The sequence below is a fragment of the Vidua chalybeata genome, chromosome 24 (genome assembly GCF_026979565.1).
Source record: "Vidua chalybeata isolate OUT-0048 chromosome 24, bVidCha1 merged haplotype, whole genome shotgun sequence".
Lineage (NCBI taxonomy): Eukaryota > Metazoa > Chordata > Aves > Passeriformes > Viduidae > Vidua > Vidua chalybeata.
Genome location: NC_071553.1, coordinates 4,654,738 through 4,670,158, shown reverse-complemented (window position 1 = coordinate 4,670,158; position 15,421 = coordinate 4,654,738). Strand labels below are relative to the sequence as shown.

The 15,421-nt window shown below is 56.8% G+C and overlaps 1 protein-coding gene and 1 long non-coding RNA gene across 3 annotated transcripts; one reads left to right on the top strand and one right to left on the bottom strand.

Annotated features, from left to right (window-relative positions):
- Window positions 1-1,695: 1,695 nt before the first annotated feature.
- Window positions 1,696-13,884, bottom strand: FRS3 (fibroblast growth factor receptor substrate 3). 2 transcript variants are annotated; one of them, XM_053963736.1, is made up of 7 exons: window positions 13,726-13,884; window positions 10,772-10,901; window positions 10,525-10,613; window positions 8,406-8,592; window positions 5,615-5,761; window positions 5,362-5,513; window positions 1,696-4,519 (listed from the first exon to the last, which is right to left on the bottom strand). In XM_053963736.1, the coding sequence occupies exons 3-7, from the start codon at window positions 10,609-10,611 to the stop codon at window positions 3,638-3,640; spliced, it is 1,455 nt and encodes a 484-aa protein (XP_053819711.1). In that variant the 5' UTR covers window positions 10,612-10,613; window positions 10,772-10,901; window positions 13,726-13,884; the 3' UTR covers window positions 1,696-3,637. The 2 variants fall into 2 exon arrangements, with proteins under 2 accessions (XP_053819711.1, XP_053819712.1); XM_053963737.1 differs by having other exon boundaries at window positions 3,646-4,427.
- Window positions 5,776-7,585, top strand: LOC128799386 (uncharacterized). Its single transcript, XR_008434716.1, has 3 exons — window positions 5,776-6,078; window positions 6,842-6,979; window positions 7,497-7,585. It is a non-coding gene; the product is annotated as an uncharacterized LOC128799386 (long non-coding RNA).
- Window positions 13,885-15,421: the final 1,537 nt, after the last annotated feature.

Here is a 15,421-nt window from a genome sequence, read left to right as displayed (position 1 = left end):
AAAAAAAAAAAAAAAAAAAAAAAAAAAAAAAACAACAAAAACCAAATCACGGAACCGAAAGGATGAGAGAACACGGACTGGAATTCCCTCCTCGCTTCCCAATCCAAGCCGGGATCCTCCTCTGGAAGCGTTTCCCCCACGGCCGCTAGAGGAAGCTGCGACACTGCGCCGGGAGGATCCCAAATGTGTCACCGGAGCTGCGGGGACCGCCAGGGCAGCCCCAAACGCGGCTCCGGCCCTTCCTGCGCTCCCACTCCACCGGGAAAAACGGATATTATGGATTTCTCAGAGCGTCCTGTGGCTTAGTGCGGGCACAGCTCTGGGGAAATTTTCCAAAAAAAAAAAAAAGAGGGAAAATCACCGGGGTGTGAACCCTGAAATCCCGAAGCTCCATCCTGGGCACCACAATTCCCATTGAATGGCTCCAGCATGGAAGAACCCACAGCAAACAACGGGCTGGGAGCGGCTTTTCCTGCCCCGAGCTTCCCGGGGAGTTTGGGATGGAGCTGGAGCTCAGCCTGCCGAGCCAGCAGGGCCACGGCCACCGCGGGGAGGGGACACGAGGGGACACAGAGCACAGGATGGCCCGAGCTGCCATCAGCTCGATCCTGTCTCGTCTTGAAGGCTCATGGAATTCTCCTCCTTCCTGGAAGAGGAGCAGGATAAGCGGGCAAGCACATTGTCACCTGTCACCGCTCCTGTGGCAGCCCTGGATCTGCCAGGGAGGGAAGGGTGGGACAGCCCAGATCACCTGGAGCAGGTGAAAAGCAGCAGTTTGAGTGAACCCAGCCAGCTTTCCTGTTGCCCTGATTTTTAAAAGTGTTCAGTTTTCTTTTATAATTCTTTTAAAAGTTTTAAAGTCCTCATAAAACTTCTTTAACCTTCTCATAATGTTTACATATTTGAGAGTCAGAGTTCCCACACGATTTCACGTATAAATAGAATAGTTTCCATATTTCTCTATGGGTAAAGAGAGAAATGATCGATTGATCTTTGGGCCAGTGTGGTTGGAGAGGTGGTAATTCCATCCTCCAACCCACGGTCACCTTTGGAATTCTATAAATACCAGATGTTCGAATAAAACTTTCTATTTTTCTCCTTTGAACTTCCCAAGCTTCTGTGCACTCATTTCGTGTCCAATAGCAACAGTTTCCCAAGACAAAGCTCTCGTGGAGCCACCGAAATGGGATTGCCAGATTTTTTTAAGGAACTCCAGTGTTGGAGTTCTGGATGCTGAGAATTTTGGACTCTCTGTGCTGACAGACTCTGGCTCCCAGGAGAGCACTGCATTTGACCTGAGTATGAATTATCATCTCACGTGCCTTCAATCCGACAGAGGTAGAAAAAAGAAGCCAAAAACCGTCACTCCAGGGGGAATTCCCTGATGCCAGGAGCTCACAGACCCTTCCACGCCACCCTCAGGGACACGTGGCCACGCTGGTGGCTCTGAGCAGCACCCAAGGACAGCCCCAGCCCCGAGGTGCTGCCACCCAAAGCCCACCCCAGCACCTTCCCTGGAACTTAACCCGCCTGGAAAGGGCCCTCGCCTCCTCCTCCATGGAAATGGAAAACATTTCACCCTCTTTTCCCTTTCTGGGCAAAAAGGGAAGAGGGATTTTGTACTTCCAGCAGTTTCCTACAGAAGCTCCAGAGGGAGTTGTGCTGTCCCAAAGGGTGACACTGACAGCTTAGAAATTCTTTATTTAAATACTTTATTTAAAGCTTAACGCAGTTAACTTTTATATATAGATATATATATATAGATAGATAGATATAAACAATTTCTTCTCTCACTTCCCTAAATGAAAGCTGGATTTAGGGGGATACATTACTTAGGGTGGGGATTGGGTTTTTTTTTTTTCCTTCAAATAAAGTCATTTGTTATACATATAAAAATATATTACTTGGGTCTCCTTTCAGTTACAGGTAACACAAGGGACAGACGAAAGAATGGAAGACGAGCACAAAGACCTCCAAAACAAAAAGAAAAACCAGTGGATTGAAGCGTGTGGCACACTTGGAATTTATAGTGCAACAGCAAGCCAAGAACTCCACGTTCTGCGACACAAACATGGCACCACTCAGACTTGGGACACGTGGCCTTGCTCCCAACAGGGTCACGGCTCAACAGGACGTGACAGCACCAAAAAAAACAGGAAAACTGAACTTCCAAAGCCTGGAACTCGAGCTGCTGGCCCTTGGAGCTGGGGGATGGGGCTCTTTCCTCTTCCACGGACGGACACATCGAAGGAAGGGGGGACACGAGGCTTGGCACCGCATCCAGCTCCCGCCCCAGGAGGAGCAGGGACACAGCCAGGTGGGGCTCCAGAGCATCCCAGAGCATCCCAGAGCACTGCTCTCCATCGGAACAGGCACGGAGGAATCCAGGGAAAGGCCGAGGCGCCGCGTGTCCCGCGGGGAGGGACGAGGGGACGTCCCGGGCGGCTCAGCGCCGCCCCGGCATCGAGACACAAATCCACAGCAGAAGGCCACGAATGCACCCGGAATTTGAGCCCTCCCAGGTCCGTAGCTGAGAGAACAAACTGCACATTCAACTCCTGACACCGAGCTGAGGCTGCTCCCGGCCCCAGCCAGGCACGTGGGTGTAGCAAGGACTTTGATGCCACTCCAAGCTCGGCTGCCCGGCGGCTCCGCTCCCACTCCCACGTCTCCCATTCCATTTCCCACCCACCCCGTGACAGCCAGCCCCCAGTTCATACATTCTTCATTCCCAGCTGCTCTTCTCCACAGTGGTTTTCCCCCAGCTGGTGGCTCAGCAAAGCCACCAAGCTCTTTTGGGACCCGTCCCCATCAGGCGGGAGCGAGCCCCGGCGAGCGCACGCTGCAGACTGGCACCAGTTTGGCAACGAACTGGGATGCAAAGGAGCAGTTCATAAATAAATATGTAAACAAATAAATAAACCCACAGCACTTCTCTGCAGCTGCCAAATAGAACCCTCATTAAAAAAAAACAAAGCAGGGTATGGCACAAGTGAAGTTTTCTAGACCGAACTTCCAATCTCCCTCATGGTTGTGGCCTTTCCCTCCTCTTCTAAAGCAGGGGAGGGAATTTAAGGATTTAGGCAATCAGGTTTCTGTGATCACAGTGTGTGCCCATGGCTCTGTGTCCTCCTCGTTTCATTGCAGCTGCCCAATTGAAATAGGATCTGAGACAGGGACAGGAGGATTAAAAAGCTTCAGGAACAAACAGCGAGCTGAGGGGGGAAAGGCCACGGCGTGAGCTCCCTCATGTCCAGGCACCACTGGAACCACAAAGGCAAACCCCAGCTCTGGAGCGCAGAGCTCTCCTGGAGGTGGGAAACCCACGGGGACCGGGCTCCATCTGCACAGAGCTCCAGTTCGGGGAGCACACCCCCGAGGCACTGCCCCACCCCAGGCTGTGCCACCTCCCGCCCGGAATTCAACCCTCAGAGTCACCCAACATCCCACGAGGCTTGCGAAACGAGCAACACAGAGAGGGGAGGACGGACAGACGGACGAGCCTGAACAGCAGCAGCTGCAGGAGCCACGCCGGGGCCCGGGGGCATGGCGAACAGGGCGAGCGGGAGCCACACGGGGCAGGACGCGGCGAGGGGCAGGGACCAAAGCCACGACACGGGGCTGGCACTTGGGGCCCTCACAGGGGCAGGTCGGTGCTGTTGTGCCGAGTTTTCCTCGAGGTGCCGTCGTCCCTGGGCAGGGCCCGCTGCAGGCTGGACATGGCCGCCGTCTTCTTGAGGTCAATGACGGCGTACGAGCCGCTGCGGCGGCCGCCGGGGCTGGCGGCGGGTGCCACCCGCGGGTCCTGCTGCCCCTTGCGGGGCTCGGGCTCCAGCTCCACCTGGATGTAGTTGAGCTGCCGTGGAGGCTCCGGGCAGGGCCGGGGGAAGTCGAAGCTGAAGACGTTGGGCAGGAGGCCGCGCCGGGCCCTGGGCAGGAAAGCGCGGCGCGGCTGCTGGGCCGCGCTCTGCGAGCCCACGGAATTCTGCAGCGGCTCCTCCTCGCCGGCCTCGGAGAAGCCGCTCGGGGACGGCGTGGGCGCCGCGCCAGCGTCCTCGTCCCTGTGCCGGGCCGGCTGCAGCTCCCACACCGGCGGCAGCGCCGGCAGGTTCTCGTAGTGCAGCAGCGCCGAGCGGCGCTGGGAGCCGCTCCCGTCCTCCCGGGACGCCTTGGAGCGGCCGGCCCGGCACAGGGACGAGGTGCTGGGGGCCACCAGCCCGTTGAGGTTCTCGTAGACGCACTGTGGGGACGGGCAGCCCTCCTGGCACTCGTTGTTGTTGTTGTTGGGGGGGCAGAGGCGCGCCCGGCATTCCCGGGGCTGCCGGCACAGCCGGCGGTAGCCGGAGGTGGGAGCCAGCACGAATTTCACCTCCCCTGGCTGCAGGAAGACCTGGGGGTTGCGGTCTTCCAGGGAGCAGCTGTGGTTCCTAGGGGGGAAAGGAGGGTGGGCTTCAGGCAGGGAGTGCATACAGTGCCGGCCCCTCGGCTCCGGCTCCCCGGTGTTGACGTAGGTGTGGGACTGCAAGGAGAGAAGCAGAGGGACAGTGAAAGGAGGAGACAGCAGAGACCAGAGCAAAGCAGCTGAGAAACCACCAGGAGAGGGGGGGGACTCGTCAGTGGCGGATGAGGAAAAAGGATTCTGGAAGTTGGGAAGGTTTTGGGAGGCAAAATGTAGAAGTTGGTTTGGGTTTTTGTGGGCTGGGAGAGAGACAAGGAGAGTCCAGCTGCAGATACACGCTGTGTGTCCTCATGGATGGACACCAGCAGGAATTTTCCTCATGGAAAGGGCGTCCAGGCTTTGGAAGGGGCTGCCCAGGCAGATTTGGAGTGCCCATCCCTGGAGGTGTCACCTGGAGGTGGCACTGAGTGCTCAGGGTGGGGATCGGGCACAGGTTGGATTTAATCTTTTCCCGCCTCAGTGATTCGGGGGTTCTGTGTCATGCTCGGTGCACACCTCACAAACTGGCTCCTCGAGTGGCTCACAGGTGACCCCACAACCCTCACACCTGCCCAGGCCTCCCTGGGGGTGGCTCAGACCAGCTGGGGTTTGTAGGAAAAATGTAAAAATTCTACAACAGCGAGCAAAGAGCTGAACCTCAAAAATAAAAATAAAAAAGGGTCTGAACTTAGGGGTTGTGTGACAGCTGGCAGGTAACTGCCACCCAAATACCAGTGGGTTGAGGACAGAACTCAGATTTTTTTTTTTGACAGAACACCAGCTCTAGTGAAGTGCCAAAGAGCAGGAGCCTCCAGGAGCAAAACGAAGTAAAGAGAATAAAAGAGTGACAAGGCGTGAGCATCCCTGAGCTTTGAGTGAGGGAAACCCAGAATTGCACCCAGCAGAGTTCAGCATGGGTTTACCTGCTCCTCAGGCCCCAGGAGGGGGTGGGTAGAGTCTTCCCCCACAGAGGAATGTCTCAGGCTGCTCACTGAGGGGTGCTGGGCTGCAGAGCAGGACAGGGATTCTCCAGGGAAGCTGTGAAATCCATTGGGAAGTCCAGTGTAGCCCAGACCTGTGAGGGAATCGAGGCAGAGGAGCATTAAATTGGTACAAAATAGAATTATTGACACTTCCAGCGTGAGCTGGGCTCTTCTGGGCACCCTGGGCTCTTACTGGTGGGGCCCTGGGGTGGCTCCGAGGGGTGGCTGCTCCTGGTGATCACCACGGGCTCCTCCACCACGTTGATGCTGTTGCACTGCATCAGGTCCTGCAGCAGGTTGAAGATCTCCTCTGCTCGGGAGCACTTGAAGGCAAAAATCCCTGCCAGGGACAGAGAGAGGAGGGTTAGGACAGCAAGGAAGTGATCCTGCTTTAAAAATATGTGTTGTTCCCATTTCTAAATGAATCCTGGTTTCTCCTGCTGCTGCTGCTTGACACCGTCGAGCCACAGGAAAACAACCAAGAACCCTGTGGATTATTCAGGAAACAGCAGCAGAATTCATGGTTTGGGCTGGAAGAGCCCTTAAGGATCATCCAGTTCCACTCCCAACCTGCCAGAAGCCCTGAGCTCCACCCAGCCTGGCTTTGGAGCCCCTCAGTGCTGCTCTCTCTCACCCCACGCAGGTGTGGGGGGCCAGGTGAACTGCTCACCTCTCCCATCTGAACTCCCCTGGCACCCACTCCATCCTTTTCCAGGGGAAAATCCAGGCAGTGACTCCTGAAAGCTGGCCCGGGCCCCGTGCACGGGAGGGAGGGACGGGAACGTCACGTTTTTAAAAATCTCTGGGGTTGAGGAGCCTCTCCCCAAAGGAGCCAGCCCAGCCCAGGAGCCAATCCCGGGCTGGCACACGCACACACCACAGCCATGGCAACAGGAACAGCCTGGCAACAGGGGCTGCTCCCAAAGATCCACGTTTTTCACCTTCTGGCCAAAAAAATCCTGCTGGGTCTGCCCGGCATCAGGTGGGGAGCTGCATCAGCAAGGAGGGCTCCAGGTAAAATGAATAAGCAGGATAAAATCCTGCCAGGAAGGGAGAAAACTCAACAAAACACATCATCCCTCTCATCTCTGCTTAAAGAGTGCCTGATAAAAACTCTGCAGGATGTGAGAGCTCTGCTTCATCCCCTCTGCCTGCACCTGAACAGAACCAGACCACGCTGAGGGCAGAACTTTCATCCCTGGATTAAATTTTCACCACTGATCCTCACCCTGCGAAAGGCAAAGCAGAAAGCAAAGGATAAATTCCCTGATGGGGGAGAGGAAAACCCCACTGAAATAAACATTAAAGAGCAGCAGATGCCACTGCAGATTCACACAGACCCTGAGCACTCACGGGAGTCCTTTTGGAGTTTACAAACACATTTAACAGCATGAGCAAACAACTTTTTCTTTTCTCCCAGGGGATGCAGATGCCAAGGAAATTGTTGAGCTCTTTTAAAAAGCAACAGAGCCAGACTGGTGAAGGAACCAAGAGGCACCACTGTAAAACTGTCATTCCTCTGTTCCCAGTGCTGCTGGGACTTGGCATCAGCTCCAGGGTGAGTCACTTCCCTCTCCATGCTCACAACATCAGGGAAACGTGGAATTCCTTTTCCTCTGTCACCAAGTGCTGCCAGAGCCCAAATCAGAGCTCTGAGCAGAACCAGCGCTGAGCAATTCAGGGGAAAAGCACAGAGGGAAACAAAACTCCAAACAAAAGTCAAACTAAAAACTGCTCTGTGGAATAAATAACCCTGGGGGCGGATTATTTGTACATTACTATTATTATTATTAATTTTATTATTTATATTGAATTTAATTAGTTATAAATTTATTACTTTTATAAATAAAAGGGGACCTGGAAAAAGTTGCAGGTGCTGCTTTATTCTGAGTTGAAAGGTGCTTAACAAAGTCTTGCAAATGCTTTTAAGCTCCTGAGGAAGGCCCAGCAACCCCTCCTGCCCAAGGTGTATCCTTGAAGGCCTTTTTGATAAATCCCTATTTTATTCCTTTAACTCTGTTATTTATTTTATAAATAATAACTCTAATAACTCATTCTTATCTTTATTCCTCTAGCCTCTGTTCTAGGTAGCCTCTCAAGGCATCATGGGGAGAGAAATCTCAGCATTGCAGCATTGCTGCCCCTGGGGAGCCCCCGGGCACTGACCCCAGGGAACTCCTCAGGCACTGACCTTGACCCCAGGGAACTCCTTAGGCACTGACCTTGACCCCAGGGAGCCCCCTGGGCACTGGTCCTGCCCCCAGGGAGCACCAAGAGAGCCCCCAGGGAACTCCTCAGGGACTGACCCTGCCCCCGGGCACTGACCCTGCCCCCAGGGAGCCCCCTGCCCCTGCCTTTGCCCCGGGCACTGACCCTGCCCTGCCCCTGCCTTTGCCCTGGACACTCCCCTGCCCCTGCCCCTGGCCAGGCACTGCTGCCCCAGCCCTGCCCTGCCCCGGGCACTGACCCTGCCCTGCCCCTCCCTGCCTTTGCCCTGGACACTCCCCTGCCCCAGCCCTGCTCCGGGCACTGACCCTGCCCCTGCCCTGCCCCAGCCCTGCCCTGCCCTGGGCACTGCCCCTGCCCCTGCCCCTGCCCCTGCCCCTGCCCAGGCTCTGCCCTAGCCCCTTCCCCTGACCCTGCCCCTTCCCTGGGCCCTGCCCCAGCCCTGCCCTGCCCCGGGCACCGACCCTGGCCGGGCCCTGCCCCTGCCCTGCCCCGGGCACTGCCCCAGCCCAGCCCTGCCCCAGCCCTGCCCTGCCCTGGGCACTGCCCCCAGCCCCAGCCCCTGCCCCAGCCCTGCCCCAGCCCTGCCCTGGGCACTGCCCCGGGCACCGACCCTGCCCCAGCACTGCCCCAGCCCTGCCCCAGCCCTGCCCTGGGCACTGCCCCGGGCACCGACCCTGCCCCAGCACTGCCCCAGCCCTGCCCCAGCCCTGCCCAGCCCTGCCCTGCCCCAGCCCTGCCCTGCCCCGGGCACCGACCCTGGCCGGTGTGGCAGCGGCGGCCGCTCTCGAAGGAGAAGAGGTTGGAGTCGAAGCCGTAGCGCCGCAGGCTCAGGTAGGGCCACCGCACGGCGTCGCGCTTGTGCGTGTGCAGGACCAGCTCCCTCTGCGTCAGCTCCATCACCCCCGAGCCCAGCTCGTGCCCCTCGTCGTCCACGTTGGTCACCTGCAGGGCGGAATCCACGAGGGGAATTCTGGATGCTCTCAGTTCAGCCAGAGAGAAAAAGAGAAAGATTTCTGCCAGGCTACGCCTGGGAAGAAGTCCCAGAGGAATATAAACAATCTGTTCTCTTGCTTTCCACTCATATTGTTTATAGATCTGTTCTACCACACTGACCCGAGTCCAGCGTGCCAATCAGGTGAAATGTTTTTACTCTAAGACCAATGGAATGAACGTTCACGATGTTCTCTATAAAAGAGAGGTGCTTTTCAATAAAGGCTCATTTGCCCTCTGAAATGGTGTGAGTCACCTCGCCCACCCCTGGCTCGACAGGGACAGGGACATCAGGGAATCACAGCCACGCACGGGCCGGGGGTGGAGAAGAGCTGAGGGATCAGCGAGGCCAAATCTCCAAATCTCTCTGTCACAGTAAGGGATCAGGCCCGGGGAGTAACTGATAGAGACTCCACCCATTTACCCATTTACAGAAGGTTGATCCTTTACTAAGAAAGGAATTTTCTATTTCTAAATTTCTGTTAAGAAAGAAATTCTTTCTTTATTAAGAAACTCATACTTTTGTAGACAGTCACAGCTGGACTTCATTGGTCCTGCAGTCCAAACACCATCACCACTGGCTAATTAAGAAATCACCCTTTGGTACACAAATGTCCATAACACATTCCACATGTCCACAGTAACAGGTGTAGTAAATTCAGATTTGTTTCTCGTTCTTTTCTCTGATCTTCTCACAGCCTTTCCCAGAGCAATGCTTGGGAAAGCTGAGAGCTGCTGCCACAGTGGGGAACTCCCTGGGCACTTCCAAGGCTTTCCATGAGGAAATTCCTGCTGATTTCCAGCCTAAACCTCCCGTTTTTGGGACACACAAGACTTTGGACCTGGTTAGCATAAGAGATTTGATAATCAGGATGCCTTGGCAGGAACAAACAGCCTTGAAGATTGCAGGAAGATTAAAGCAGGCTGACTTACTGGGTAAGAAAATTGCATCAAGACTCCTGCAAGCAAGAGTTGTTGTAAAATGCTACGTTTGTTTATGTGATGATTAACTCAATCATTGTAGTAAAACATCCCTAGCCTTCCTAAAATAGTATATAAGCATAGGTGGTCCACAATAAATTTGGATTCTTCTGACCATCTCTCGGAGTCTCCCTGTCCCTCTCACCATCGCTGATATCCCCTGGCCCAGCCTGAGGCTGCTCCCTGGGATAAGATCCCAAATCCCCCCCGGCTGTCCCCTCCTGGCAGGGCCAGAAATTCCCCCTGAGCCTCCTTTTCTCCAGGCTGAGCCCCTTCCCAGCTCCCTCAGGACTCTCCAAACCCTTCCCAGCTCCCTCAGGACTCTCCAAACCCTTCCCAGCTCCCTCAGGACTCTCCAAACCCTTCCCAGCTCCCTCAGGACTCTCCAAACCCTTCTCCAGGTGCTGCAGCTCCATTCCCTTCCCTCCAGCCCCTCCACATCTCCCTTGCTGTGAGGGCCCAGAGCTGCACAGGGCTCTCCAGGTGTCCCTGAGCAGCACCAAGCACAGCAATTCCACGGATTCCCCCCATTTCCTGCTGCCTTTTTCCCAGCTGACAGCAGGGATTCGTGGCTGGCAGGAGCTGGCAGCCCTTGGCAGCTCAGCTGCTGTGGCTGAGCCCAGGCTCTGGAACGCAGCCCTGAGCAATAAAAGGTTTTTCTCTCCAGTCCCCCATTTCCTTGCATTTCCCAGGCAGAGGCAGTTTAGCAGCAAATACAAACACATTTTCAGCAGGAGTTTCTTAAGGAAAAGGGGAAAAAAAATAAAAAAGCCCAAAGCAGAAGTGATGAATTTGCAAATCCTCTGGAGGGGTGTTTGTGTGCAGGGGCAGGAGTTTGCTCTCTCCTCGTGCAGTCAGAGCTGTCCCAGACCCTCTGATGGGGTTGGAAGGGCAGGAGTTTACCTTGAATTTGGTGGGATGGTTGTCTGGGATGCTGTCTGTGCACAGACAGCTGCAGCAGCTCCCCATGACGCCAGGCAGAGAGGACATCCCTGGGGACAGGACACAAGTGGTGGCACAGTCAGATCCCAAATCCAGCTCTCCCAGCACCTCCAGCTGTGCCCTCCCCCATCCCGGCGGGCCTGGAGCTCCAACTCTTTGCTCTGCTCCTTGATTAACGAGCGTTGTGTTAATTAAAACCAGTTCCTACCATTAGGCAGTTGTTGGATTTGTCGTGGAGGAGTGAGAAGGAATTCCCACTGCAGCCCCTCTATCTCCCTCGGGATTTCATGGCAAGCAGGTTTCACCTAAAACATGAGGGGAACACTCCCATCTTCCACCTGGCAAGGAGAACACAATTAAACAATGATAAAAGCAGAGAAAATCAAAAAGCAAGGGGGTGGGAGAGTGACTGAACTTCCCTTCAGACAACCCAAGGAAAGCAGGTGCATTTTGTGTTTAATTAATTACATTTATATCAACACACAAAGCTCTGCGCGGCGATGAAAAACGCACAGCTAAAAAAAAAAAAAAAAAAAAAAAAAAATAATAATAATAATAATAATAATAAAAAAGATGAAATAAGAGGTATTTTATTGCCTGGCTTTGGGATCCTACAGAGGAGTGGGGTTTGCCAGGGTGGAGGAAATAAAACTGAGCAGCCAGGGGTGGTGAGGCAGCTGCTGCTGCTGAGGAATGCGAAGGTGCCTTCACTGCAGGGAAGGTCCTTCAGGGTCAGAGAACCAGCAGCTGCTCTGCCTCGGAGTAGGAGAAGCAAAAAAACCACAAGAACTCTGATATCTGACCCAGAAAACACAAAAATTCTGATATCTGACCCAGCCAGTGCGAGGATCAGGCAGGAAGGAGGCAGTGAGGAATACTCCTGTGTTTTCACTCACACAGAAATACTCCTGGGTTTTTTTTTTTTTTTTTTTTTTTTTTAATCATAGTGAGAATTGGGAAATTCTGCTGTCCCTGATGGGAACTTGGGCAGGTGACAGGGGATGATGGCAGGAGTGCCCTGAGAGCAGCTCAGTGTCTCCACCTGATCCACCAGGATCCCCAGCCTGGCACCAGGGCAGGAAATGGCAATTTGGGACCCTCTTTCCATTGGGAACCTCCTTCCACTGGAAACCTCTTTCATTGGAAACCCCTTTCCATTGGAACCCCTTTCCACTTGGAAACCTCTTTCCATTGGGAGTCTCTTTCTACTGGAAACCTCTTTCCATTAGGAACCTCCTTCCATTGGGAACCTCTTTCTGCTGGAAAACTCTTTCATTGGAACCCCTTTCCATTGGAAACCCCTTTCCATTGGAAACTCCTTTCCACTGGAAACTCCTTTCCATTGGAACTCCTTTCCCATGGAACTCCCTTCCCTTGGGAGCCTCTCCCTCTGCCAGAATCTGCCTCCTCCTCCTCCTCCTCCTCCTCCTCACGAAACCAGGGACCCTGGGGTGGCAGAGCTGCCCTGGGCCCCTTCCAGTGTGGAGGGAGGGGGAAGAGCCCCACTTGAGCTGCCCAAGGGTCCCATTCCATTTCCACATCAAAACAGCCCCCGTAAATCACCTCCCACTGCACCTCTGTGCCTCCCCTCTGGCCCTTGGAGAATTCCTCGCCGTGCCCCAGCCCTGCCAAGCGCCCAGAAGAGGAAAGTTTCTCTCAGTGCAAGCTGAGAACAAACAAAGCCGGTGCCAGCTGCCCTCCTGCACACACCTGGCGGCCCTAGAGCAGCACCACACCTTCCCCGTGCCACCCCACACCTGCCCCAGCCAGCCTGCTTGTTTTCCTAGGCTCAGCATGGATTTATTCCCCTCGCAGGCCTTGGGCAGACAGATCCTGCTCCATCCGATCTGGGCACTGGGGGCTGGCTCCTCTCCCACTCCCACCTCAGCAATTCCCTCTGGAATAGGAGCTGGGAGAAAACATTCTGCTCTTCCTTCACTGCCCTCCCTCCACCCCCACCTACGAGGGGTCAGCCTGAAGTGCTGCAGCTTACCAAGGACAATTTTTACACTGAGAACTGAACAAATGAACTAAAAAAAACCACCAGGAGCTGCCTGGGCGCTTCCCCCTGCTCCTGGTGGGGAATATTTCAGCAGCATTCCTTCCACACTGCCACTGAGAGTGCCCAGGCTCCTGCTCTGCACTTCCAGCTCACCTTGCCGCACCTGTTTGCCAGTTCAGAGCTCAGCCAAGCCACTAAAACCACCCCAGCAGCCCAGCACGGCTCCCACAGCAGGACTGGGTCCCTCCTAAGGCCACCAGCCCCATCCAGACTCTCAGGATCCCAACCCAAATCCTCCTCAGCCCTGCCTGGACCAGGCTCTCCCGAATTCCCAGGTTATTCCCATCCTCCCAAACCCCCGTGCCTTCACCCTCCTTAAAGCCAGAGCTGGAGAAGCAGGCTTCCCTAATCCCAAAGGGGCAGGGGGGGCACCCTGACCCCCCCTGCACAGGGACACACGGACACCTGGCGTGGAAAAGCACCTGGTGCCACATCAACCCCTCCAGGACACGCAGGGACAGACCCAACACGTCCCCCCGGGAAAAGGAGGGAGCAGGGGGGCAGCTCTGGGGGCAGGAGGGGCAAGGAGAAGGGGATGGAGGAAAGAGGAAAGGGATGGGGGATTGAGGAGGGGGCTGCAGGGAGGAAGAAGGGGATGGAGAGAGGAGGAAAGGGATGGAGGGGTGGGGAAGGGGATGCAGAGGTTGGGAAGGGGATGCAGGGATGGGGAGGATGGGGCTGCAGGGACATGGGAGGGATGGAGGGAGGAGGAAGGGGATGGAGGGGTGAGGATGGGGATGGAGGGGTGAGGATGGGGATGGAGGGAAGGGGAAGGGGATGGAGGGGTGAGGATGGGGATGAAGGGGTGAGGAAGGGGATGGAGGGAAGGGGAAGGGGATGGAGGGGTGAGGATGGGGATAGAGGGAAGAGGAAGGGGATGGAGGGAAGAGGAAGGGGAATGGGATGGAGGGAGGAGGAAGGGGATGGAGGAAGGAGGACGGGCCTGCAGAGCCCGTGGGAACGAGGGGCCTGAGGAAGGGGCGAGCCCCGGGGGGTACCGGGGAACTGCCTGCGAGGGGCGGCCGCGGCAGCCCGGGGAGGGCACGAGGGGAGGGGGACGGGGGCGATGCCGCGGCCCCGCTCCAGGCGCGGCTCGGTACCTGAGGCGCTCCCGGCTCCGCCGTCCGGGACCTGCGGCCAGGAGCCCCCGGCCCGGCCCTTCCCGGGGCCCGGAGCGTGTCGGGGCCCCCGGCCCGGCCCTGCCCCTGCCCGGCCCGGCGGGTCCGGGGGTCCCCGGTCGGGCCCGGAGCGATCGGGGCCGGGCCGGGCCCGCCGGAGCAGCGACACCGCGCGAGCGCCGCGCGGCCGCCAGGGGGCGCCGGGGGGGGCGCGCCGCCGCCGCGGGGGCGGGGCTCTGTGGGCGTGGTTTGGGTGGGCGTGGTCCTGAGGGCGTGGTCTGGGGTGAAGCGGGAGGAACGGGAGGGGTTTTGGGGGGTCGATGAGAGGATTTTGGGGGTCTGGGGAAGGAAAGGGGCTGGGGGGCAGCGCAGGGAGATTTGGGGGTCTGGGTTTAGGGGATGGTCGAGGGGGATCAGTGGAGGGGAATTGGGGAGGGGTCTGGGGAGGGAGAGGGGCTGGGGGTCAGTGCAGGGGGATTTGGGGGATCAGTGGAGGGGAATTGGGGAGGGGTCTGGGGATGGAGAGGGGCTGGGGGTCAGTGCAGGAGGATTTGGGGTTGGGGGGATCAGTGGAGGGGAATTGGGGAGGGGTCTGGGGAGGGAGAGGGGCTGGGGGTCAGTGCAGGGGGATTTGGGGGATCTGGGCCGCAGGGTTGCTCAGGGGTGGGTCAGTGGGAGGGGATTTGGGGGGGGTCTGGGATGGAAGGATGCCCTCGGGGGTCACCGGAGGGGGATTTGGGGGGGGGGTCTGGAGTAGAGGGAGACTCCAGAGGGGCGTCGGGGGAGCTGCCAGCTCCTCATCCCACACGGAGCCACCGCGCCGTGTCCCGCCCTCCGAGGGGACACTGCGGCCACAGCCGGTGCCACCGCGCCGTGTCCCGCCCTCCGAGGGGACACTGCGGCCACAGCCGGTGCCACCGCGCTGCTCCGGGCTGTTGCCATGGCGCAGTGGCCGATGCCACCTCGGAAAGCCCCCGAGTGACCTGTCTGTCCCTGTGCCCGAGCAGGACTTTGCCCATGGAGATCTTTCCGCCCTGGGGAGGGATGGAGGAGCGTGGGGGGAGCAGGGGACGAGGGGGGGCCCTGTCACCACCCGCGGGGACAAAGTCCAAAGCAGGAAGCGAGCCAAGGTAAAGCCGCGGGGACCGAGCTCCCAGCGAAGCCAAGCAGCAGAATAACAGCGTGGGGACATCGGGGACCTCAAAGGGACCCTGGGCAGTGACAGCCCCTGTGGGACCCCTGTATGGGGGGGGGGGGGAGAGCAGCCAGGTGTGGAGCTGCTCACCCCTCCTCCTCCTCCTCCTCCTGCTTCTCCCCCTGCTCAGGGGATTTTTCAAAGGGTCCTCAAATGGTTTGGGTTGGAAGGGACTTTAAAAATCCCTTTCCTGCCATGGACAGGGACAATTTCCACAGGTTGCTCCAAGTGGTGCCTTACCCAGGCTACCTAAAACAGAGGCCAGACAGAATGAAGGGAATAAAAAGCATTTCTGTTTATTGAAGGGCCTCCAGGTACTTTTAGGGCAGATGAAGCCCATCCAAAAATGGACCACGGGTCATGGGTTTCACACTTTTATAAGTTTGGGCCATTTGCATTTTGGGGGTTAATGCTCCAATTACAGCTTCAGGTAATGAAGTCATTGACCCCAAGTTTGCTCCCCCCAGCTCCCTTTTGTCTCCA